The following is a 23,464-nucleotide window of genomic DNA, read 5'->3' on the forward strand; positions in this document are numbered from 1 at the left end:
CATCACATTAGCTCCCGAGCCATGAATTCCCAGGATTCACAAACAGCACAGGAACCAGAAGAGGCCCAGGATCAGAAGACGCCCCCTACACACCCTGAGCTGCCCACTAGGGTCACTTTTCCCATGATGGCCTCCAGAGCATTTCTGGCCAAGGCCAGGATAAAGGGGCCTGGGAAGCCTCTCCAAGGTCCAGCCCAGTGGAACCAGAGAGGAAACAGCCATAGCCTCCATACTAGTTGCACAGAACAGGAGAAAGCAGAGGAGGAAGACCTTTACAAAGACCCAAGAATCGCCCCTTCTCACATACCAGGACAGAAGACCCCATCCCCAGAGTTCCAGCCCACCAGGGCACGGAGTTTCTTCAGCACCTCCTCTTCCATGAGTACAAACACAGGGGCAATCTCGTATGTGTACCTGCCAGAGGACATCAGTGAGAAGGCTGAGGTGCAGGTACTGCCCAGCCAAGTCTTTAAACTAGGGGACTCAGAGGGGGTGAGGGAACCCAAGAGAGAAATTGGCGGGTGTCAAAGAACCAGAGAGCTCCCATGAGAAAACATGGGGTCACGAGGCAAGAGGAGGTTGGACGACAGAAGCCCAAAGGACAGACAGGAGGGAGAACATTCTGTCAAGAGGCATTTGTAGAAAACAGTGGCAAGGGGCAGAGACCAATATCCTCTTCTACCCAGATGACACGTCCCCAGCAAACCCAAGTCCTCTGCAGAAAGAGGACACTCAATGGCTCACTGGCTGGTATTGAGGGTTTCTGTGATGATGCGGCCAGCCAGAGCGTGGGGATCTAACCCTGAGAAGAGCTGGTTGAAGAACCGAGGGTGACCTGGAGAAGGGGGAGCAGGCAGGGGTCTCAGGGTGGAGCTGGGTACTGGGGCCAGAAACCCCTCCCGCCAGGTCCCCAGGCACACCAGTCTTGACACTGTAGTGAATCACCGCCCGGCAGCGCTCCAGGATCCGCTCCCGAGACTCGCCCTGGCTCTGCAGCTCCAAATCCAGCAGCTGCTTCAGCTCCTCAGGCTCCTTCCATTCACAGACCTAGGAGGAGCAGCCGAGACGCAGGGATTTTAGACCATGGCTGAGATCCAACCATAATGTAACAGATGCAAGGCATCACCAACTCCCAATAAATATAGGTCAAGAATGCTTTCTTTCCCAAGTGTACCCAAGCAAGGGGAAATGAAGGATGTAAGCAAGATCCAGAGCGCAGATATTGAGGCACACGAGGGACATGGGTGAACTCACTGGAGTCAAGTTTACAAGATGATGGGAGGAGGAGGAAGGAAAAAGTCCCACCTTCTCGGAGGCACTGGTCCCTTTCCGAATGGCCTCATCTACGACAATCCCAAACACATCCCGGAGCAAGGCCTCCACAGCCACAGGATCCCCATCCAGGGCAGTGAGTGGTTTTGAGGCAGCCATGAGGATGAAACCTGCAAGCAGGGTGGAACAGTTCCTCATTCAGCCTGTGTGTCCCACTGGACCCAACATGCAAGACTTTCTACTTGGTAAAGGGTCCAAGGTCCTGGCTGAGTACAGATGAGGGCAGGTGGCAGCATCCAAGGAGAAAGCCAGTGGCAGCAGGAAGGGAGGGAAAGGCAACCAAAACTAAGTAGGTGGGACCGGCGGCCACCGTCTACCTAGGGCAGAGACATAGCACTTACCTTTCTGCCCAGGTCTATGTTCAGATAAGCTGGTGACGAGGTACACCGTGAACTTTTCAGAATAATAGGACCAAGACAGTGGAGAGAGTAAAGCCAGAAGTCATGTGGCTGTGGCATACCTCTCATGACCCTTGCCCGGAAGAGAACTTTTACAGATTTGGGACAGGGACAGCTGGCCAAGTGCCCTGAATAATCATTAGCTGACGGAAGGTGAGGGCATGAAGAGCAAGACAAAAGCAGGTGGTACATCTACCTCAGGGAGGGATCATCAGTGGAGAAGGGATTCCCACTGTGACTCTGAGTGTCCAGGGAATGGGGGAAGGCTGGAGGAAGGCAAGGCAAACAGCCCAGGAAGGGCCTGAGATGTGAGAGTCAAAGCATTCAACTTCTGAGACTGCAAAACTATTCTAGTTTCTCCTCTTATTTTCTCTCCTCCCTCCCTCTCTCTCTCTCTCTCTCTCTCTCTCTCTCTCTCTCTCTCTCTCAGAGAAGGTTTCTCTGTGTAGCCCTGGCTGTCCTGAAACTTGCTCTGTAGCTGGCCTCAAACTCACAGAGATCCACCTGCCTCTGCCTCCTGAGTCCTGGAATTAAAGGTGTGCGCCACGACCGCCTGGCTAATTTTCTTTTTCATCTTCTTTTTAAGGTTGCATGTACCCCAGGCTGATCTCCAACTTGATATGTGGCCAACAATGATTCTGAACTCATCTTCCTGCATCTACCTCTCCAGAGCTAGGATCGCAGGAATGAGCCACACCACACCCAGTTTGTATCATCCTGGGACTCAGACTCAGGGCTTTGTACATGCTAGGCAAGTACCAACTGAGCTACACCCATACCCTAGCATCCCCATCCCCCTTCTCTTTCGATGGAGACTTAGACATAGCCCAGGCTTTCCTTAAATCCTGCTTCAGCCTCCAAGGACTGTGGTGAACAGGCCTGTGCTGTGGAGCCTGCTCTGTCCTGGCTTCTGAAGTCCTCGAAGGAGACCATGCTGAGGAAGCACTGTGTCACACAAGCATGCTCTCTTGCCATCTATGCTAGGAATGAGACAGCCCCGCCCTGATGGAGGACACAGACATGCGTGCAACAATAGTGTAGGGCCTGATGGATCCTGACCCTAAATATCCTCAGAGTTCAGAAAAGAAGTCCCAGGAGGCTGAAGTCCGGGGAGATCTGGGATGGAAGTGAGGCTGAGACTTGAGTCTGGGCAGGAGAAACAGAGCAGGTAAACAGGAGGTGAGAAGTACTGGAACAGAAGGAAGATCGTGAGCTAACATGGGGATGAGCAAGGCTGGTTGACTCAGGCAGGGACTGGCCAGCTGGGACGCAGGAGCAATGGTGAGTGGGTTACGGCGAGCCTTAAGCATCAACCAGACCCAGGAATCTAATCTCACCCTGCAGAAGATGAAGCCACGACAGGACTCTGCAGCAAGTCTTATAATGAAACTGATGCTGACAGCTAGCTGTGCTGGTTCAAGTCTGCACCCACAACTGGAAGCAGAGGCAGGAGGATCACAGCAAGTTCCAGTCAGCACCACACACAAAGACAAAAACAAAACGTTAGAATGGGAAAGACAAGCTCGGTGGTGGTGGTGCACACCTTTAATCCCAGCACTCTGGAGGCAGGGGCAGATGGATCTCTGTGAGTTCAAGGCCAGCCTGGTCTACAGAGCTAGTTCTAGGATATATGAAAATTGATGCTTTCAGCTGATGTGTGTAGGCCCACTACTACAATCCTAGTGCTTAGGAAGTTGAGGCAGGAAGATCACTATGAGTTTGAGGCTAGCCAAAACTACATAGAAAGCCCTGTCTTAAAAAAAAGGAAGAAAGGAAGGAAGCAAACAAAAAGAGAGGGGTTGGGGATTTAGCTCAGTGGTAGAGTGCTTGCCTAGCAAGTGCAAGGCCCTGGGTTCGATCCTCAGCACCCAAAAAAAAAAGAAAGAAAGAAAAGAGAGAGAGGAGAGCAAGTATGCACGCTGGGTGGTGGGCGATGGTGGCCTACACCTTGGAGGCAGAGGTGCCAGCATGGTCTACAAATGGAGTACCAGGACAGCCAGAGCTGTTACACAAACTTTTCTCAAAAAAAAAAAAAAGAGAGAGAGAGAGAGAGAGAAAGAGAGAAGAGAGAATGAATGAATGAATGAATGAATGAATGAATATAAAACTGATGCTCAAGAGGCCAGTTTTTGGCAGCAGGATGCAAGGCCAGGGGCAGGCTACACCAGGTTTGGTCATTCTCTGGGTTACACTGCTTCTGACAAAGTCTCTGCTGAAGGAAATGGACGAACCAGTGATGACCGTGGAATTCTGTACTTGGGTGACTGTAAAGTTATAACCCAGGACAAATGTGAAGGCAAGAGGGAGAAACCAGAACGAAAATGAAGAAGAGGCTTCCTGCAAGTGTCCAGCCAAGCGGAGCCTTCCTGGGCCAGAGATCTGCCCTCGGGGAAGGCCCAGCTAGAGCCCAGCTAGAGCTCCAGGGAGACGCCAGGCAGCTGAATCTTTGTAGTGCTCAGAGGATGGTTGAGGGGGAGCGCCAACACAGAGGTCTGAGGGACCCCAGGAGAGCGCGAGTGGGTGTGAACACAGCCACTTGCCTGAGTACGACTGCTCAGCCATAATCCACTGTCGGCATTCACTGGGCCTCACGCTGAGGGCACTGGGTCTGGGGAAGTAGGGACACTAGCCAGGACATAAGATGAGGGGTCAATTCTTCAATACCACTCTGCCAGCTCCCCCACTCCAACAGTGGCTAACACGAAGTACCAAGGTCACAAGACTAATTAAACAGGCAAACGGGGTTAGGGTTGAGATCAGAGCTTGTCTACCACATGTAAGACCCTGGGCTCCATCCCCAGCACTACAAAAACAAACAAGATATGGGTGATCTCATATTAGTATACACAGAACTTCCTCACTGTTCTTTAATATAACAGCTTTATGGAGATACATTTTACATACCACAGAGCACATCCCTTTATCCAGGGGTTTTAGTATAGCCACAGACTTGAGCAAGCATCACCACTACCTAACTCTAGAACCTTTTCCTCATCCCAGGGATAAACTCATTGGCAGTCACTGGTTCCTCCCACCCAAACCTCTGGCAACCACAAATCCACCTGCCGGCTCTACAGATTTGCCATGCTGAGCACACAATCACCCCCTTTCCCCCCCCAAGACAGGGTTTCTCTGTGCAGTTTTGGTGCCTGTCCTGGATCTTGCTCTGTAGACCAGGCTGGCCTCCAACTCACAGAGATCCACCTGGTTCTGCCTTCCGAAGGGGCGTATGCCACCATCACCTGGCCTGTGCATGTCTCTTAAAAAGCAGCATACAATATATAGCTTTTCTGTAACTGGCTTCTTTTACTTGGCACACTGATTTAAAGACTGTGGCATGAGGCAGTATTTCACTCCTTCTCGTGACTGGCTCATATGCTCTGAAGGTGTACTGTGTACTTCACGTGGCCATTTGTAAGTCCCTAAAGATTGCGGTCAGTTTTGCCATTTGTCATGGTGAATAATGCTGCTATGAATGTTTGTGTACAAGTTTTTGAGTGGGCATGTGTTTTCAATTCCCCTGAGGACATACCTGGTCTATGTCCTCAGACTCACATGCTGAGTCACATGCTAACTCTATGTTTAACCTTTTGAGGAATTGCCAAATTGTTTTCCAAAATAGCTGCCTTTTACAGTTCCCACCAATAACCTATGAGGACATCAGTCTGTCCACCTTTGCAGAGACTTGTCACCGTGTCTTTTTTTTTTTTTAACCTTAACCAGCTGCATGTTTGATAAGGCCAACATTCATAAAACTTGTACCGATGTACAAAAATGTGGCCCAGCAAGATGGCTCAATAAGTTAAAGGTGCTTGCCAACAAGCCTGACCACCTGAATTTGATCAATGGACCCCACATGATAGGTGTAGAGAACTTACTCTTGTAGAGAAGTTGTTCTTCGACCTCTACACACATGCATGTACATGCATACATGCATACACACACACACACACACACACACACACACACACACACACACTAAATAAGTAAACACAATTTTTTAAAATGCTATTGGGACCAGTGAGATGGCTAAAGGTGCTTGTCACCAAGCCTGATGATCTGCATTTGATCCCAGGAATCCAAACAGCGGAAGGAAAGATCGATTTGCAGAAGTTGTTCTCTGACCTCCACCTGTGTGCCACAAAAAGTATGTATGCATGCACACAGGCATACTCACTGAGCAAATAAACGTAATTAGGAATTACATTTTTAAAAATGTCTTAATAAATGTCCAGGCCCTTAGCTTCAGCAAGACAGAATGATATACAACTTCTGAAATTGAGGAATAAAACCTTTTGAAATCCAGGTGTGTAGCTCAGTACTGCAGTGGTTTACTACTGTGACGCTGATTTGACTCCCAGCACAACACACACACACACACACACACACACACACACACACACACACACTCTAAATAAATAAATAAATAAATAAATAAATAAATAAGTAAATAAATAAAATGAACAGACAGCTCAGTACAGTTTCATATAAGTAGATCAGGTTTTTAAGTTGTTGGTTTGTTTTTTTTTTTAATTTATTTTATGTGCATTGGTGTGAAGGTGTCAGATCTCCTGGAATTGGAGTTGCAGACAGGTATGAGCTGTCATGTGGGTGCTAGGAATTGAACCCAGGTCCTCTGGAAGAGCAGCCAGTGCTCTTAACCGCTGAGCCATCTCTCCAGCCCCACATCAGTCAGCTTTCATGAAGCATTGACACATGTGAGAGCCCACTGCCCCATGCTTGCACAACTACAGATGGCCTTCTGTTTGTCTGTCTGTTTTAGAAAACAGGGTTCTTGGGGTTGGGGATTTAGCTCAGTGGTAGAGCGCTTGCCTAGCAAGCGCAAGGCCCTGGGTTCGGTCCTCAGCTCTGGGGGAAAAAAAAAGACAAAATAACGAAAACAGGGTTCTGCTGCGTGGCCCTGTCTGGCCCAGCACACGTGAGTTGAAGCAATCCTCCTGTCTCAGCCTTATGAGCACTGGGACTTTAGGGGCATATTCCTGTGTTCAGCTTTGTTTTGCTTCATTTTTGCAGTGCTGGGGATAGAACACAGGGACTAGAGTTCAATTCCTAGCACCCACGTTGACAGCAATTACAGTTGCAGGAGATCCAGTACCCTCTCTGGCCTCCTCAGGCACTGCATGCATGTGTTGCACATATACACATGCAGGTGAAACAAACACACATAAAATTAAGTTGTTGTTTTTAAAGAGAGCAGACAGAAATGAAAGCACCCTTCAACCTGCCCACTCAGTACTCAGAGTCCTCATCTATCCCTTACAAAGTCCAGGGTCCCCAAACCATGGAATGGTACTACCCACCATTCCTGTTATCAATTGACAATCAAGGTAATACCTCACAGACAGGTCCACAGACCAATATTATTTACACAATTCCTCAGAGGAGATTCAGGTATTCTAGGTTATGTCAGGTTGACAAAGGGAACCACCACAACAGTGCCCCTGAATTAAATATATATATATATTTATAATTATAATAATCTCACCTTACTTATACCATTAAAATAAAAGTTACTTTAAAACTAGAAAAGATTGGGCCAGGTGTGGTGGCGTACACCTTTAATCCCAGCACTGAGGAGGCAGAGCCAGGCAGATCTCTGTGAGTTCAAGGCCAGCCTGGTCTGCCAAGCATGTTCCAGGATAGGCTCCAAAGCTACACAGAGAAACCCTGATTCAAAAAACCATTAAAAAATTAAAACAAAACAAAACAAAAAAACCTAGAAAAGATTGAGAAGGGGATAAGTGGGGTAGTACACACCTTTACAGATCTCTGTGAGTTCAAGGCCAGAGTGGGCTGCATAGTGAGACAATGTCACCAAAAAATAAATAAATAAAAATAATGATGACGATAATAATAAAAGTGGTTAAGGAGGGGCTGAGGAAGTAGTTTTGTGATAGGCAAGGCCCTCAGTTCAATCCCCAGCCCCACAAAACAAAACCAAAAAATTCCAAATTATATTCACTGCCAGGCTCAAGGAATGTCCCTTGTACATCATTTTATTTCCCAACTTCTTTACTCCCTACCATCAAAGGTCTAAAGGATGGCAAAGGGAGACAGGCAGCTTGTTTCTATTATGCAACCTATGCTGCCTCTCTAGAGAATGGGTTCAGCTTGTTCAGCAAACATTGACTGTCTGTCTGCTTCTGCCGCTTGGCTGGCACTGCCCCAGGGACTATGTTTATCCTGTGGGTTCCAGCTAGCAGCCAGCAAAGGAACCCATCATGCAGACTGAAAGCAAAATCATGTAATGGAGTGGGCACTCACTCCAGAAAGGCGGGACTGAACAGTCTGGACAAGTGGCCAGTCCAGGTGAAAGCACAGACGCCGTCCTTCTGGAAATGGCGGCAAGGACACGCTCATCAGGAACCATCACAGCACTGTTTGCTTAAGTGATGGAGTGAAGCTGTTACCCAGAGAAATCCTGTCTCAGAACAACAAAACAAAAGTGATGGGGTGGGCCTGCAAGTCTGATGTCTGAGGCACACTATCCCAGAGGAGTCTTGCCTAAGAGCAAAGGGATCTGGACAGTTAGCTACCGGGGCCTTCGAGATGGTACAGCAGGTAAGGGTCTTTGCTCTCAAGCCTGGTGAACTGAGTTTTTCCATCCCTGGACCCAAATGGTAGAAGCGGAGAACTGACTCTCAAAGGCTGACCTCTGGATGGGCGGTGGTGGCACACGCCTTTAATCCTAGACAGAACTTGGGAGGCAAGGGCAGGTGGATCTCTACGAGTTCAAGGCCAGCCTGGTCTACAGAGCAAGTTTCAGGGCAGCCAGGGCCACACAAAGAAACCCTGTCTCGAAAAACAAAACAAAAAAGTTGTCCGCTAGCAAGGCATCATGGACTTTGTCTTTTGTTTTTTTTTTTGTTTTTTTTTTGGAGCTGAGGATCGAACCCAGGGCCTTGTGCTTGCTAGGCAAGCGCTCTACCACTGAGCTAAATCCCCAACTCTGTCTTTTGTTTTTTTGTTTTTCGAGACAGGGTTTCTCTGTATAGCTTTGCGCCTTTCCTGGAACTCACTTGGTAGTCCAGGCTAGCCTCAAACTCACAGAGATCCACCTGCCTCTGCCTCCGGAGTGCTGGGATTAAAGGCATGCGCCACCACCGCCTGGCTTTTGTCTTTTTTTGTTGTTGTTTGTTTCTTCCTCAAGACAGGATACCATATAGCCCAAGGATGACCTTGAGGTTCTGATTCTCCTGCTGAAGGGACTCCAGCCAGCTCAAGCATGGCAAACATGGCTCTGGCAGGCCTTGCCCTTCTCCCTCATTCCCTCTGCCTTGCTAAAAACTGTTAGATTACATTCCTAAAGCTAGCCACCATTGTGGTGGTATTCTGTTCCCCGAAATATTGTGCACTCTAATAAACTTATCTGGGATCAGAGACAGAACAGCCACAATATTAAACATAAAGGTTAGACAATGGTAGCACATGCCTTTAATCCTAGCATTCCAGAGGCAGAAATCCATCTGTTCAAGGATACAGCCAAGCATGATGACTCATGACTTTAATCCCAGGGAGTGATGGTAGAAAGCAGAAAGGTATATAAGGCATGAGGACCAGGAACTAGAGCTGGTTAAGTATTTGGTTGGTTAAGCTTTTAGGCTTTTGAGCAGCATAGTTCAGCTGAGACCCATTTGGATGAAGACACAGAAACCTGAGGAACTGGCGAGGTGAGGTAGCTGTGGCTTGTTCTGCTTCTCTGATCTTCCGGCATTCACCCCAATAAGTGGCCTCAGGTTTGATTTTATTAATAAGAACTTTTAAGATTCCTGCTACACACCATGGTCTACTCCCTTATTTGTCCACTGAGGCTACTACCAAGGTCCAGCTATCAAAGTATTGAAGTCCAACAATCAAGACTCACCCAATTAACATGCTAAATTAAAATTAAACACCTCATCCCAACCCAGGGTTTTCCCTTTTCCCTTTATAAACCGCCATTTGCCTATGGGTCTGTCTCCTCTCTATCCAGAGGCAATCCTTTGTCCTACTCCAGGACAGATGCCCCTCCCCCCTCTCCCCTGTTCCCTTCCCCTTCTCTCCCACACTCTACCTCCTGTCTTTGTCTCTTATTCCCTGCCCTTGGTCCCTCTGAGGCAAGCAAATCTCTTTTGTGCTGAGAACTTGGTCATGGTGGTCCTGAGTCGATACTGGGCCTTTCACCTGCTTCCACCTACCTCCCAAGTACGTGGACCTTGGCCCCTTACTAGGAACCCCTGCTGTCTGTGGTGGTTTGCCTTGGGTGATTTTGTTTAGTTTCATTTTGTTTGTGTTTTTTGTCTTGAGATAGTCTCACTGTGCCACTGTTCAGGCTTCTGAACTTCTGGGTTCAAGGGGTGCTCTTGCTTCAATCTCAGGCAGCTGGGATAACTGCTGTGTGTCATCTCACACAGCTTTCGTTGTGAAACTTTTTTTTTTCTTTTTGCCGGAGCTGAGGACCGAACCCAGGGCCTTGCACCTGCTAAGCAAGCACTCTACTACTGAGCTAAACCCCCAGCCCCGAAACAATTCTTAAAATATGAACTTGCACTCAAATATCAAACATGCACTGTCTGCTGGGTTTGTAACCCAACACTCAAGGCTGTGGCAGGAAGAACTTTGAAGCCAGTTTGAGCTACAGCCTAAGGTCCTATCCCAAAAAGAGAGAGTAAAATATACTTTCCGGCACATTATAGGTGATGAAAAAAACAAACCAACCACGTACTGGGTGAAAAATATTTGTGTGAATTCAGAAGAAGTGTCAAGGTACAGAGGTCACCAAACTGGTAAGACTTGGGGAGTGGTGAAGAGTGGTAGAGAACTCAGTAGCTAACTGTCTAAATGTGCCAGGCCATGGATTCCATCTATCCCCAGCACCAAGAATATAATAGTAGGGGCTGGAGAGATGGCTCAGCAGTTTAGAGGACTGGCTGCTCTTCCAGAGGACCCAGTTCAAGTCACAACATCCACATACATGGTGGATCACAACTGTCTGTAACTCCAGGTGGTTCACAGGTGTCTCTGATGACAGTTTCTAGGTATTCTACTCCCTCTTCTGGCCTCTAAGGACACCAGGCACTCAAGTGGTGCACAGACATACATGCAGGCAAAACACTCATACACACACAAAAATAAAAATTTTAAATATATAATAATAAAACTGATAAGAATGACTATCCTCAAGAGCATGACTAGAAGAAAAATTAACCTTTTTTTTTTTTTTTAATAATTTTGTATCCTGTAGACTGGCAATGGATAAGCCTTTTTTTTGTTTGTTTGTTTTTGTTTTGTTTTTCGACATAGGGTTTATCTGTGTAGTTTTGGTGCCTGTCCTGGATCTTGCGCTGTAGACCAGGCTGGCCTTGAACTCACAGAGATCTGCCTGCTCTGCCTTCCAGATGCTGGACTTAAAAGGTGTTTGTCACACTTCCTTGCTTAAACTAATTTTAAAAAACTTGGTGTGTGTGTGTGTGTGTGTGTGTGTGTGTGTGTATGTGTGTATGCATGTGCGTGTGCTCAAGTGCCTGTGCACACTTGGAGGTCAGAAGAAGATATTGTGTGTCCGGCCTAGTCCTTCAGAGGCAGGGTCTCTCCAGTGCCCTGGGGCTCCAATTCCCTATTAGGCTGGAAACCAGCAAGCCCCAGAGTCCTCCAGTCTCCACCCTCCTCAGAACTGGTTTACAGGCTTATTCCCATGACCAGTTTGTTACCTGGCTGACAGGATTCAAGATTTCCAGCAAGCACTCTTTTTTGTTGTTGATGTTTCTATTTTGGTTTTTTGAGACAGGGTTTCTCTGTGTAACAGTTCTGGCTGTCCTGGAACTGGTTTTGTAGACTAGGCTGGCCTCAAACTCAAAGATCCACCTGCCTCTGCCTCCCAAGTGCTGGGATTAAAGCCACCAGGGCCTGGCTTCCCAGAAAGCACTTTTTTTTTTTAGGCTGAGGATCGAACCCAGGGCATTGCGCTTGCTAGGCCAGTGCTCTACCACTGAGCTAAATCCCCAACCCCCCAGAAAGCACTTTTAACATCTGGTCCATCTCCCCTGGACCCCAATTTGTTTTTAAAACGTTCCTGGTGACATTTCTCTCCGTTGTATGTCAATTTTAGGGTGATCCTAAGAGGACATGGAAATTACTTTAATGATCTAAAATGTGCAGGGCTATGATTAGGAAACCTTATCTTTTTTCATTATAGACTTTTTTTTTTCTTCTATAGTCTTGCAGTCTCCTAAACTCACAAGACAACAGCTAGAATAGAAACTAGAACTTAAGTGGAATTCACGTTTCCTTCTGCTACGTGTGCACTTCGAGTATTCCATCTTTTAGTTCCCCCTTTTCAAATGCAGCCTGGCCCAGGGAGCAACATGCATGTCCAAGTCTCCAAGAAGACTAGTCCACCGAAAGGAAAAAGGCCTTTTCCTGCAAGGAAGCCTAGGTTAGATCACCTAGAATAGGGAGGAGAGAAACTAACGAGTCTGGCTCGGGGCACAAAGTTGCGGGACCACCGCAAGGCTGCGCAATGATTTAACTCTCCTCCCCAGTCTGCAGGTCTGCGCCGGAGAGCAAGCTCCGGACACACAAACCTGACCAAGTGAAACGAAAAGATAAAGGGTACGAACTGTTCTAGCTTCTATTTGGGGATCGGACTTAGGAGCACCAGGAGAGAGATGGAGGTGTTCACACCCAGGAGCCAAGCAGCGCTACCCAGCGAACCTTCTCAAAGAACACTCAGCGCCTTACAGACTCAGGAGCGAGCCGGGCGTCTGCCCTCAGTCAAGATGGCGGCCAAGGCGCCACCGCGCCACGGCGCAGGCGCACCCGTGCGCACCACCCTCCTCCGGTCCTCCCGACCGCCACCCCTCCCACTCGCCAGCTGCAGCACTCTGCGCGTCCCCAACCTCACCCCTTTTTGGCGGCCCCCTCCTGTCCAGGCTCCCGAGCCCGGAAGTGGATGTGGCCGCTTGGCAAAGAAGACGAGGGGGAGGGAGAAGTGCTTCCGGGGAAACGGGCCCCGGGTTGGTGTTTGTAAACTTGCCTCGGTCCCGGCGCGGGCAGCGGCGGCCGCGGGCTTGGCACCGGGTGCTCGGGGCCTGGAGGAGGCGCCGCGCGGCGGAGGAGACGGCGGGAGGCCGCGCCGGGCAGGTAGGCGCGCGCCGCGGGGAGGCAGCGTCGAGCGGGCGGACAGCGGCGCCCGGGCAGCTCGCAGGCCGTGGGGCGCCGCGCGCGAAGGGGGAGGGGAGCGGGGCGGAGGAGGGGCGCGCGGCGGAGGGAGGGGGCCGCGAGGGGAGGGCCGCCCCCGCCCCGCCCCCGCGCCGCGCCGCCCCGCGCCGGGGTGAGGGGGCTCGCCGGGAGGGGGCGCGGGCGCGGGCGCGGGCGCGAGCACGCCGGGCGCGCGCGCCCCGGCCGCCCCGGGCTCTGCTCCGGGTCCGCGCGCTGCGGCTGCTTGCGGAGGAGCGTGCCCGCCCTCCACCTCCGCGGCGAATTTACGTACCCTTCGGGCGGACTCGGAGTAACGCTCACGTGCGGGCACTGCCAGTCGGTGTCTGCCAGACACCCCGGCGCTCGGCGGTGGCCCCCGAGCTTCCCTCCACCACGGTTCTGCCAGCGTCTGTGGAGTGCCAGCTTTGCAGGCCTGCCCACTCGGCACAAAAGCCCCAGAGGGCCTCCGCCCCCTTCTTCCGTTCCTAAGATGGCAAATCTGAGCGCTTACTGTGTTGGCAGGTTCTCTCTAGGAGACCCAACTTACTTTTACTCCTGTTGGCTGCGCTTCCTGGCCCAGGAAGCCAATTTCTTCTACTGACCTAGAAAGAAAGCTCTTGACTCATGTCCTCCTTTTGAGCTTCAGAGCGCCCAGCAGAATAAGTTGAGAGAGCGTCACTTATTGTATGGCCTGAGGATGTTGCACTTAAGGGCCTCGTCTCCCTTTCTGGTTTCAGGTTTCTGGAGCAGACCTAGAGCTTCACCGAGAGAATTCAACTGGGAAACCAAGACTGATAGACTCTCATTTCTTCAGGCAATAGGCAGAAGTCAGAGACCTCGGATTTCTGCAACACCTGTTTCCCCTTTGGAGGACACTAAATTCTTTGAGAAGACAAAGGCTGTTCAGTATGGCAGCTGAACAGAAAGGACAGGAAGGAGCCATTACTGTGATTTGGTGACAGTTCTTCAAACAACAGTGTCTTAAGGAAAGCTGGATAAAGAACTTCTGAACTTTTGGGTTCATTAAGTGAAAAATCAGCATGGCTCAGGTAAAAAGCTCTAGCGTCCTCCTTCAAGATCATTCACTGGGAAGCCTGTTTGCAATGTCACTCTTGAATTCTGCCTTAGCCAACAGTATTGACCATCCCCAGTGAGCCGAGCTCTGTATTAAGCACCAGGGGGAGATCTAGAGGAAGGAAAGGAGACAGGCCTCCCTGCCTTCAGGGAGCTTCCAGTCAAATGAAGGAGGTAGGCTATATATCACATCACAGGCACTGCTGGGCCATTGGCAAAGCACCTTGTACTCAGTGTACCTCTGGTACGTGGAGTGCTTGGGCATAAGGGAGTGAATAGTCTGGTGAATGCTTCATTTGTTTTTTTTTTTTCAACAGGAATTTTATTGAGCTCCTGTTACATGCAAGGCATTGTGCTTGGAATACAAAGATGAATAAGATTGTCCTTGTCCCCAGTAAGCTTCCAGGCTAGTTGGGGGGGAGGGGAGGGGTGGAAAGACAGTCTGTTATTTATTTTTATATTCACAATGCCTTGCATCATGGCTGGCTGGTAGTAGAGCCTCTGCGTCTCTTGATTAAAGGAGTTTGCAGTGATAGAAGAGGATGTTACTGCGAAGTGGTACTCCTGCCTGCATGGAGAAAGGAAAGTGAAGCCTGAAGGCCGCATAGGGTTTTGCTAGATACATAAACAGAAGGGCATTCAGACAGAGGGACTGTGTGGGCACAGGCTGAGAGGCGTGGGAAAGTGTGGTGAGGTCCAGAGTACTACCTGTAGTTTGGTAGTTAGGTAGTTAGGGAGCAAAGGATTAAATGGGGCATCATTAGGGAGACAGGGTAAATAAGGAGGAATGGGGGGGTTGTTTTCTGGAGAAGTCAGCAGAGTGTGGCCCAAGGGCTTTTTGTGCCTTCCTAAGGAATTAGATGTTACTCTCTAGGGAGTGGGAACTCCCTCAGGAATGTTCAACAGCAGAGTAAATGTCTTTGAGAAGATAGTTGTCATTGTGAAGGTGGCAGATGGATTGGAAGGACTAGAGGGCCTGCTGTAGTCTTCTGACTGGAAAGCTGCGTGCTTCTCTGAGCTTTCTTTGAGGACACCGCCTGTACCAGTTCACCAGGACGGCAGCCTGATTGTAGTGGGATTGGCTTTCTTCCAAGTGCTGCAGCACACACGCTTCCTCCTCCCTGGCAGGGCAGAGCCTCTGGATTTCGGCTTTCTTTGTCTGTGTGCAGTTTAGTCCCCAGCATGGTGTTTACTGTTCTGCTGAGCATTTTACATCAGTAGTCTCATCCTCCTTCATCCTGTGAGGGTGGGCATTCTGACAGGCATTTCACATTTGAAGAAAGCAAGGCTTCAAAGAGAGAGAGACTTGCCCAAAATTATACAACCCAAACAGCAGAGCTAAGATTTTTAACTTTGGACTAACTTTTTTGAATAGCAAAAGTATGTATTCTGGAGTACTAGTTCAATAAAGTCAGATCAGAGGCTGTAGTAGTAAAAGGGATTATTTCTTAAAGCACCCTTGTTTAATTAACTTTCTTAAACTTTATGTAGTGCACACATATAAATATCCTAAATAAAGGGGGAGCAGGTGTGGTGGTGCAGACCTTTAATCCCAGCACTTGGAGGCAGAGGTAGGCAGGTCTCTGAGTTCAAGGACAGCCTGGTCTACAGAGTGAGTTTCAGGATGGCCAGGGCTACACAGAGAAACCCCTGTCTAGAAAAACCAAAATAAACATATAAATAAATAAATAAATGGCCTTAGTGGTCAAAAGAAACTGTATATTCAGCTCCGGAATCGAGGTGATTTAGGTTTTCTGTTTGCTGTAGCTGACAGCACTTAGGAAATTTAAAAGCTAAAGTGAGAAATAACCTGATAGAAAATGTAGTTGGTGCTGGACAGTGGTGGCGCGTGCCTTTAATCCCAGCACTCAGAAGGGAGATGCAGGTGGATCTCCGTGAGTTCAAGGCCAGCCTGGTCTACAGAGTGAGTTCCAGGACAGGCTCCAAAGCTACACAGAAAAACCCTGTCTCGAGAAAAAAAAAAAAAAAAAAAAAAGGAAAGAAAGAAAATGTTGGCACCAGCGAGGTCTGCGCTTCTGAAATTGGCTTTGAATCTGAGCACTACTGGGGACCACACTGCTTAGCGGTTAAGAGCACTTTTCCACAGGACCCAAATTCAGGTCCCAGCCCCCACATCAGCCAGCTCACAACTAACTTCAGCTGCAGGGGATCTGACACCCCTTTCTGGTCTCCTTGGGCATATGATCCATGTGTGCATACACACACATAAGTAAAAAATAGTAGTAAAAATAAAATCTTAACTAGAAGAGGAGTCAACAAGATGGTTCAGCAGATGAAAGAGCCCGCTGTCAACCTGACAACCTGAATTAAATCCCCAGAAGCCACATGGTGCAGGGAGAGAACTTCCGGTCCTCTGATCTCCACTATGATGCTGGCATGAGCACACACACAAAATAAATAGGTAAAGGTGATAAAAATAAAAGAATTCGGAAGGAAGCCATTGCTAGGAATCTCCAATTTCAGTGGGTCAGACAGAAAGACCTCACATCTGCAGTTAAAGCTCAGAAATGCCTTAGGTAATATGTGGCCACACACACTGTTTGGTACAGTGACCACAGTGTTGATGCTGTTTGATTGTGAGCTTGGTTTGTGTTTCATTGCTGTGGGATGCGGAGGGGGCAGCAGTTCTTGGTGAGACCGTTAGCAAGGACTTGAAGGAAGCAAGACTTGATGGTGAGGAGTTGTTCCTGGAGAAAAGCAGTTTGTTGCTGGATGTAGACAGTCGCTGTGTTGAGGATAGCAGCCTGTTTTTGTCCTGTCCTGCCAGGTGACCTCACACCTCATCTCCTTTCAACTTAGGCAAGTCTTCTGGCTTGTGAAGGCCTAGCGGGTGTGAGTTTGGTTCCCACTGCAGCCAGCAAGAAGATGATGCTGAGCCAGATTGCCAGCAAGCAGGCCGAAAATGGCGAGCGGGCAGGTAGCCCTGATGTGCTGAGGTGCTCGAGTCAGGTACAGCACTTGAGTCCTTTGTGGTGATTGGGGTCGGGGGCCCAAGCTCTGCCAGGAGGCGCCAAGCTGCGGCCCCTCCCTGCTTTGTCTTGTGGCTTCTGTTTAGGAAGTGGGAACTGGGGTCCAGCTGGGAAAGAATGAGTGTGGGTGTTTGGAGAGTCAAGGAAGGTGCTTGTACCTACAAACTCCTAGACCAGGAAAGGCGAAGAGGAAGTGGATTGTGGAGAGGAAGCAGGTGGTTTACTCTCCTTATAAACTGTTTGTCAAGAAATGGCATTTGGTTTCTCATCTTGTGTTCTGAGATGGACTGTGAGTTTAGATTTGATTTGTCTTCAAAGGGCCACCGAAAAGACAGTGATAAATCCCGGAACCGCAAAGACGATGACAGCTTGACTGAGGCCTCTCATTCAAAAAAGACTGTTAAAAAGGCAGGTAATGGGGTCAGCCCCCGAACTCATACAGTTTGTTAATGGGTCATCTCTTTCTTATCCCTGGCTCACATTTTTCCGTAGTGAGTTTGTGCCCTGATTTCATCCAAGGCCACTCTGGCAGCTGCTGCCCACCTTTGCTGCCCATTCTTGGTGTAGGTGGGGAGTATGACGCGTGCTCTTGTAGCAGGGCAGGCCAAGCCCACCTCATTCATACTGAGTGTTAGCTGTGCAAGACAGCTGGTTCACCCGTCCATCTCCTTCTCTTCGGGGCTCCGGGCCTAAGGGATGTGGCCAGAGACAGCACCTTTCACAGCTTCAGACAGGTTCTTTGTCCTGCGGCTGGAGCTGGACCCAGAGTGGAGGAGTCTCTAGGAAGGGGCAGAGACGCCTCTGTGACATGCCTGATTGTCCCCCCAGGTGGTGGTAGTGGAACAAAATGGCTCTTTCCAAGTCAAGATCCCCAAAAATTTCATCTGTGAACACTGCTTTGGAGCTTTTAGGAGCAGCTACCACCTCAAGAGGCACATCCTTATTCACACTGGTAAGTCTCTTGCCTGTATTCAGCTTACATTCAAGTGGGGGAGAGTAGCCTGTAGCTTGTATTCCAGCTGGGTTTGTTCCCAGGAGAGCATTAGAACTGGAGGCAGAGGATAAGTTGAGTGACACAGGGATTGCATGGCTCTGTGTCTGGTGTCCCTCAGACCAGCAGTTTGACATGTTTATGATCACTCAGCTGTCTGGAGGACAGCTGGAATGTAGTCCCTACCATAAACGTCTCTTGGTACTCACTTCTTTTTGCCTCTGGCCAGGTGAGAAACCATTTGAGTGTGATGTATGTGATATGCGTTTCATCCAGAAGTACCATCTTGAACGCCACAAGCGTGTACACAGTGGTGAAAAGCCTTACCAGTGTGAACGATGTCACCAGGTAAGGCTTGCCTGTCATCCACCCTGGAACAGCAGCACACATCAGTTTTTCCTTCTCCAAGAAGTAGAGCCAGTCCCTTCCTGGCTGACAGAGGGGCCTCCATAATACAGTTAACACCTCAAAAAGAGGCACATCTCTGGCCTTGTGGGGCTAATCATGCAGAGTACTGTTTGGTTTGGTTCAGGGTGCTTTGTTTCCCTTGAGTCAGGGTCTCACTATGTCATTCTGGCTGTCCTGGAACTCACTATGTAGACCAGGCTAGCCTCAGACTCGCAGAGATCTGCCTGATAATTTCATTTCTTGAGTTCCTATTCTGTGCCAGGTACTGTGAGAACAAACTTGACAGAACTTGAGGAGTGCTGGGCGTGTTTTGATCTCACTATCTCCGTAGGTGGCTGTGTTGTCTTCCTTTCACATAACGGGGAAATAAGTTCAGGGAAGTTAACTCTCCCCAGCAGCAGGTAAGAGTGGAGCTGGTATTTAGTCCAACTCCAAAGCACCTGCACTGTAGAGGAAGCGACATAATCTCTGTCCTGGGGTCCAGCGTCTGATCTGATGAGAATGTAAGTGTCTGGGCCAAGCCAGACACCAACAGGAGATGAGAAAGTATAGAGACTGACATTTCCTGGATGCTCTGCTCAGTCTTACACTGAAGTCCACACTTAAGAGTCTGCAGAACGCTAGGATGATATCTGCTGCTGGTGGTGATGGCATGTGGCTCTAACCCAGCATCTGACAGGCATCCTCTGCTGCCCGGAGAAAGTCTGAGTTCAGCCTGCACGGTGTGAGCTCTTGTCACAAAGCCAGAACACTAGACTGCGACACCATGAGGGAGCCTAGTACACACTGTAATACCAGCACTCAGGAGAAGCAGAGCCGGAAGACCACAAGTTCTAAGCCAGCCTCAGTTAAGCACCAAGGCCTGTCTCAAAGAAATATGTTTCCACCCTGTCCTTGGGCCCAAAAAGTGTTCACACTTTAAGATAACTATGTGATGAGAAGCTAGTGGTGTGCGTCTTAATGGTGAGTCTTGCCAAGTGTGTCCTCCCCTGGGGTTGATCTTCACTCTGGCAAATAAACAATCAGTATTTGAGGAGTGAAGTCACGCTGTGTTGGGTGCTCCTTACCTGTTCCTTCAGGTAAACAGACAGGTTCAGGGCTGTCAGGGAGCTTGCCCATTGTCACATGACTAAATGATAGAACCAGCATCCGAGTCCAGGCCCTCTGCTCCAGCACTGGCTTCTTGTTAACGTTTATTGTGTATACATAGTACAGCACAGGTGTGGAGGTTAGAGGCCTTCTATTATGTTGTTTCTAGAGATCAGACTCAGGTCTCAAGCTTGGCAACAGGGGCCTTTACCTGCTGAGCTATCTCGTCATCCCCACCTCCCCCTTTTTGAGATGGGGTCTTAGGTAGTCCACACTGGATTCCAACTTTGTTTCTTTTTGTTTTTTCGAGACAGGGTTCCTCTGTGTAGCCCTGTCTGTCCTGGAACTCACTCTGTAGTCCAGGCTCACAGGGATCCACCTGCCTCTGCCTCCCAAGTGCTGGAATTAAAACCTTGCACCACCATCGCCCAGCATTTTCTAACTTTCTGTGTAACCAAGGATGAGTTTGAATGTCTGATCTTCCTGCCTTTGGCTCCCAGGTGCTGGGATCAAAGGTGTGCACCACCATGCTCAGTTTATAGGGTACTAGGATCAAACCTAGGGCCTCATGTGTACTAGGCAAGCACTCTACCAACTGAGCTGCATCCCAAGCCCCTAGAACCAGCATTTGGTCCTTTCTGTTATTTTGAGACAGGTTCTGTCTATGTAGCTCTGGCTGTCCTATAACTCACTATGTAGACCACGCTAACCTCAAACTCATAGAGATCCACTTGCCTCTCTGCCTCCTGAGTTCTGAGATTAAAGGCATGTGCCACCATCCCAGTCAACATGGGTGCTCCTAACCACTGTATGCTCCTGCTGTGGGGATGGTAAGGGAGTAAGAACATAACATATGCCTTCTCTGTGAGGAAGGAACCTACCAACAGGCGACTGAATTTCTCTTGGAACTTAATCCTTTCTCTCTCCACAGTGTTTTTCTCGGACAGACCGACTACTCAGACACAAACGGATGTGCCAAGGATGCCAGTCCAAGACATCTGATGGGCAGTTTTCTCTATAGACACGGGCCTAGGTGGTGGGAGTGACGGGAAGAGTCCACCGAAGAGCACAACCTCTGCTCCGATGGCCCCACCACCGCTCCCTCTGAACCTGTCCCCTTCCTAGAGGAGAGCATCGGAGGACAGCAGCTCCAGAACCTCAGCTCTGTAAATAGTCGGAGACCGTGCGGATCTCGGGAAAGTTCCTGCAGCATTCCTGGGCAGGGGAAGGACCCTTAGCTGAGGTCATAGGTGGGGACTCAAAGGTACAGGACCAAGACTGAAACGTTCCCGCAACCTTGGACTGGAAGTGGCAGCTGAGGGAAAAGTACTGAGGAGGGAGTTTGCTCTGCTTGTTTTGTTTATCAAGAGCAATTTCAGCAGGTGAACGGGGACACAGGTGATCTGGAGACGCAAAGTCCTTAAGCAAAGAAAGGACTACGACTGGTCCAGCCGTTTTTGTTACCAGAGGCCTTGGGTGTTCCACAGCCCTACACAGTACTTCCTGTTTGAACGAAAGAGGACCAGGGCTGGCAGCTGAGCTTACCTAGACTTCTTACATATACACTGTGAGGGCAAAGGGGAAACTGGGAGGGACAGCTGTGGGTCAGACAAGAAGAGTGGGCATACCTTTTTATCTCCTTACCAAGAGCAGTGTTGTGCCCATGGGTGTTCTCGTGGCTTATGCAACACCAGTGCCTGATGGGACCAGCTCAAGTGCCTTTGGAGGAGACTTGGGTGGGGTGGCCCGCCCAGCCCTTTTTTCAGGGCACTTGGTCTTGGTTATGGTTGTGGCTACCTCACTGTCCTTGACCGAAAACCAGGCAGCAGTTGAGCAGGAGTTATGGGTATCCAAGTGGGCTGTCCCCTTGTGCCGTCTTAGAACAAGGATAGTGCAAAGTTGGCCAACAGCTGTTAGAGGTGCAAACGTGATGGCCCCGATGTGACTTGTGTGATAGAGCCCCTTCCTGCCCAAGTCCTGCAACTGTATTCAAGTAGTGGAGTGGAAGTCTGGTCTTCAGTCCCAAAGAACATGATCTTGGCCTCCTCCTTGGTAGACATCCCTACCAACAAGGTAGAGGAGGGAGGGATACTGCAGAGGAAGGACCCTAAAGTCTGTCTTAGTGTTGACCTTACTCTGTTCCAAACCCCCATCTTGTCTGCCCCTGGAAAAGTAATGAGGTGTGTGTGTCTCTGTCTGATTTGTGGGTGCTTGTGTGTGTATGCTTGGAAGGGATGAAAATTATTGAGCCAAATTTATCCGGCCACCAACTTAGAGGACAGAAAACATAGAGCAGGTTCCATGCCCAGACCTGAAGGGCGCCTGCCTCCCAGAGGTTGCTGAGAACAAGGGAGCCAAGGGGGTTCATTCAGGAGGATTTTTGTGTTTTTTTTTTTGTTTGTTTGTTTGTTTGTTTTGTTTGTTTTCATATTGATTCAACAGTGTACTGCTTAGAGTGTTTCTAAGCCAGGGCTTATAAACCTGTATTTTCTAAAGAGAAATAACTCCCTTCCTGCTAAAGAAAGGATCCTTAAGGGAGGTTTTGGATTTCATTGAGCACTACTCCACCCTGGGGGGGCCGACTTCAGGTATAATCATGGAGACTGACCTGAGCACACACGCAGCTGTAGCTGTGGGTAGGAATCTGAGATGGCAGCCTCCAAGAAGTTCTTGCCTAGCACATGAGGGCCAGGCAGCAACAGACTGTTGGCTATGGCCTCTTCCAGTGTGTTGAGGGACAGTACATCATACCTCTTGGGTTGAAGTACTTCAGGGAAAAAGAAGGGAAGATGTTGCGACCTTCAGCTCGACTCTGGCAGCACCTGAGAGCCTTGGGTGAGGTGTCTGAGGTGCTCACTGCCATGTGTTGTAGCTTCATGCTGTCCCTACATCCGACGTGCCCTGGAGCCTGCACCTCAGTGCTGGAGCCACCGTGTGGTCCCGGCATCTGTGCACAGAAAGCAGACCTTGGTGTGAGAGGGCTCTGCTGGGCTGGGCTTTGCCTGTCATTCACCTCTGGGAAAGGACACATTGAGAAAGATACCCTCCCAAAAATGCTCTGGAAGCGGAATCCCTCCTTGCTACTTGAAGATGATCTATTTGTGGGGAGAAGTAGAAGAGTGACCCATGCTTCTTCATGTGTGAATGTATGTACTGGGTTAGAGCAGGCCCTGCAGACCTCGGCTTCCTAACTGAGTGGAGAGAACTTTGGGATGTATGTACAGATGGCCCTACCAGAACCACACTGCCAAGGCCTGGGTGTGAGAAGCTCAGGCTGGCAGTGGTTGAGGACAGACAGGCTCCGGGGTGAAGAGTAATAGGACACCCAAGGGCCCAGGAACCACACTCCACCCCAGGGAAACCACAGACAGCTGCAAAGGCTCCTGAGCCTGACGCTGCACCTCCACTGGGGTGGCCTGTTAGCACTGGACAGATGTCTCAGGTGTGTGTAGACGGGGAAAGGAAGAGAGGGCAGGTGCTCAGAGATCAAAATGTGAATGTGGGGCTGGGTAGGAGAGTGGTACCAGTCCCTGGGTAGGCCCCTGTGCCAGCCCACATCCCGCCCTTCCCATTCATCCCCAACAGCCACCTGTCATCACTTAGCTACTGATTGTGCTCCATGGCTTGACCCAGAGGGTTAGAGGAACGGAGCTGCACCACAGTCAACCCTCCCCAGGTTCCTTCTGCCCCGCTGCGGCCCTGGGCTTTTATCTTCAATTCCCCTCCTGCCGTGCTCCTTTTTTTTTTTTTTTTTAAATATACTTATTTTGCTATGGGGGAGGGGACTATCAAATGAACAAGATCACTTTTAAATGGTAGTTTTTATAAGATGTTATAAACTTGTATCTTTTTACCATTAAAGTGCAGTGTATGTTCCTTCGTGATATATTTAGGATATTTAAATAAAAAGAATGGCGCTTTTCTACATTCCAGCTCCTCTTTGAGAAGACTTGATTTGTTGGGGACACTTTATCACCAAAGGG

The 23,464-nt window shown here is 49.3% G+C and overlaps 2 protein-coding genes across 9 annotated transcripts in view; one reads left to right on the forward strand and one right to left on the reverse strand.

Annotated features, from left to right (window-relative positions):
• Csad (cysteine sulfinic acid decarboxylase) overlaps positions 1-13,362 on the reverse strand; it is a 25,674-nt gene extending 12,312 nt beyond the window's left edge. Inside the window, exons 1-5 of one of the 3 annotated variants that reach the window (XM_036209075.1) lie at positions 13,222-13,362; positions 1,306-1,442; positions 921-1,047; positions 745-835; positions 308-414 (exon numbers count right to left, since the gene is read on the reverse strand). In XM_036209075.1, the coding sequence (XP_036064968.1) occupies positions 308-414; positions 745-835; positions 921-1,047; positions 1,306-1,431 (451 nt within the window). In that variant the 5' untranslated portion in view covers positions 1,432-1,442; positions 13,222-13,362. Of the gene's footprint in view, positions 1-307; positions 415-744; positions 836-920; positions 1,048-1,305; positions 1,443-3,067; positions 3,132-12,765; positions 12,819-13,221 lie in introns of those variants that run through there. The other 2 variants (XM_036209074.1, XM_036209076.1) reach the window with 2 other exon arrangements.
• Positions 12,593-23,413, forward strand: Znf740 (zinc finger protein 740). Of its 6 annotated transcripts, none has more exons than XM_036209081.1 (8): positions 12,593-12,872; positions 13,667-14,177; positions 14,321-14,397; positions 16,824-16,973; positions 17,312-17,401; positions 17,822-17,945; positions 18,214-18,332; positions 20,413-23,413. In XM_036209081.1, exons 4-8 carry the CDS (start codon positions 16,890-16,892, stop codon positions 20,500-20,502), a joined length of 507 nt encoding a protein of 168 aa, XP_036064974.1. In that variant the 5' UTR covers positions 12,593-12,872; positions 13,667-14,177; positions 14,321-14,397; positions 16,824-16,889; the 3' UTR covers positions 20,503-23,413. The 6 variants fall into 6 exon arrangements, with proteins under 6 accessions (XP_036064974.1, XP_036064976.1, XP_036064975.1 ...); XM_036209083.1 differs by having other exon boundaries at positions 13,667-13,978; XM_036209082.1 differs by lacking the exon at positions 14,321-14,397 and having other exon boundaries at positions 16,792-16,973.
• The last annotated feature ends 51 nt before the right edge of the window (positions 23,414-23,464 follow it).

Source organism: Onychomys torridus, chromosome 16 (assembly GCF_903995425.1).
Source record: "Onychomys torridus chromosome 16, mOncTor1.1, whole genome shotgun sequence".
NCBI lineage: Eukaryota > Metazoa > Chordata > Mammalia > Rodentia > Cricetidae > Onychomys > Onychomys torridus.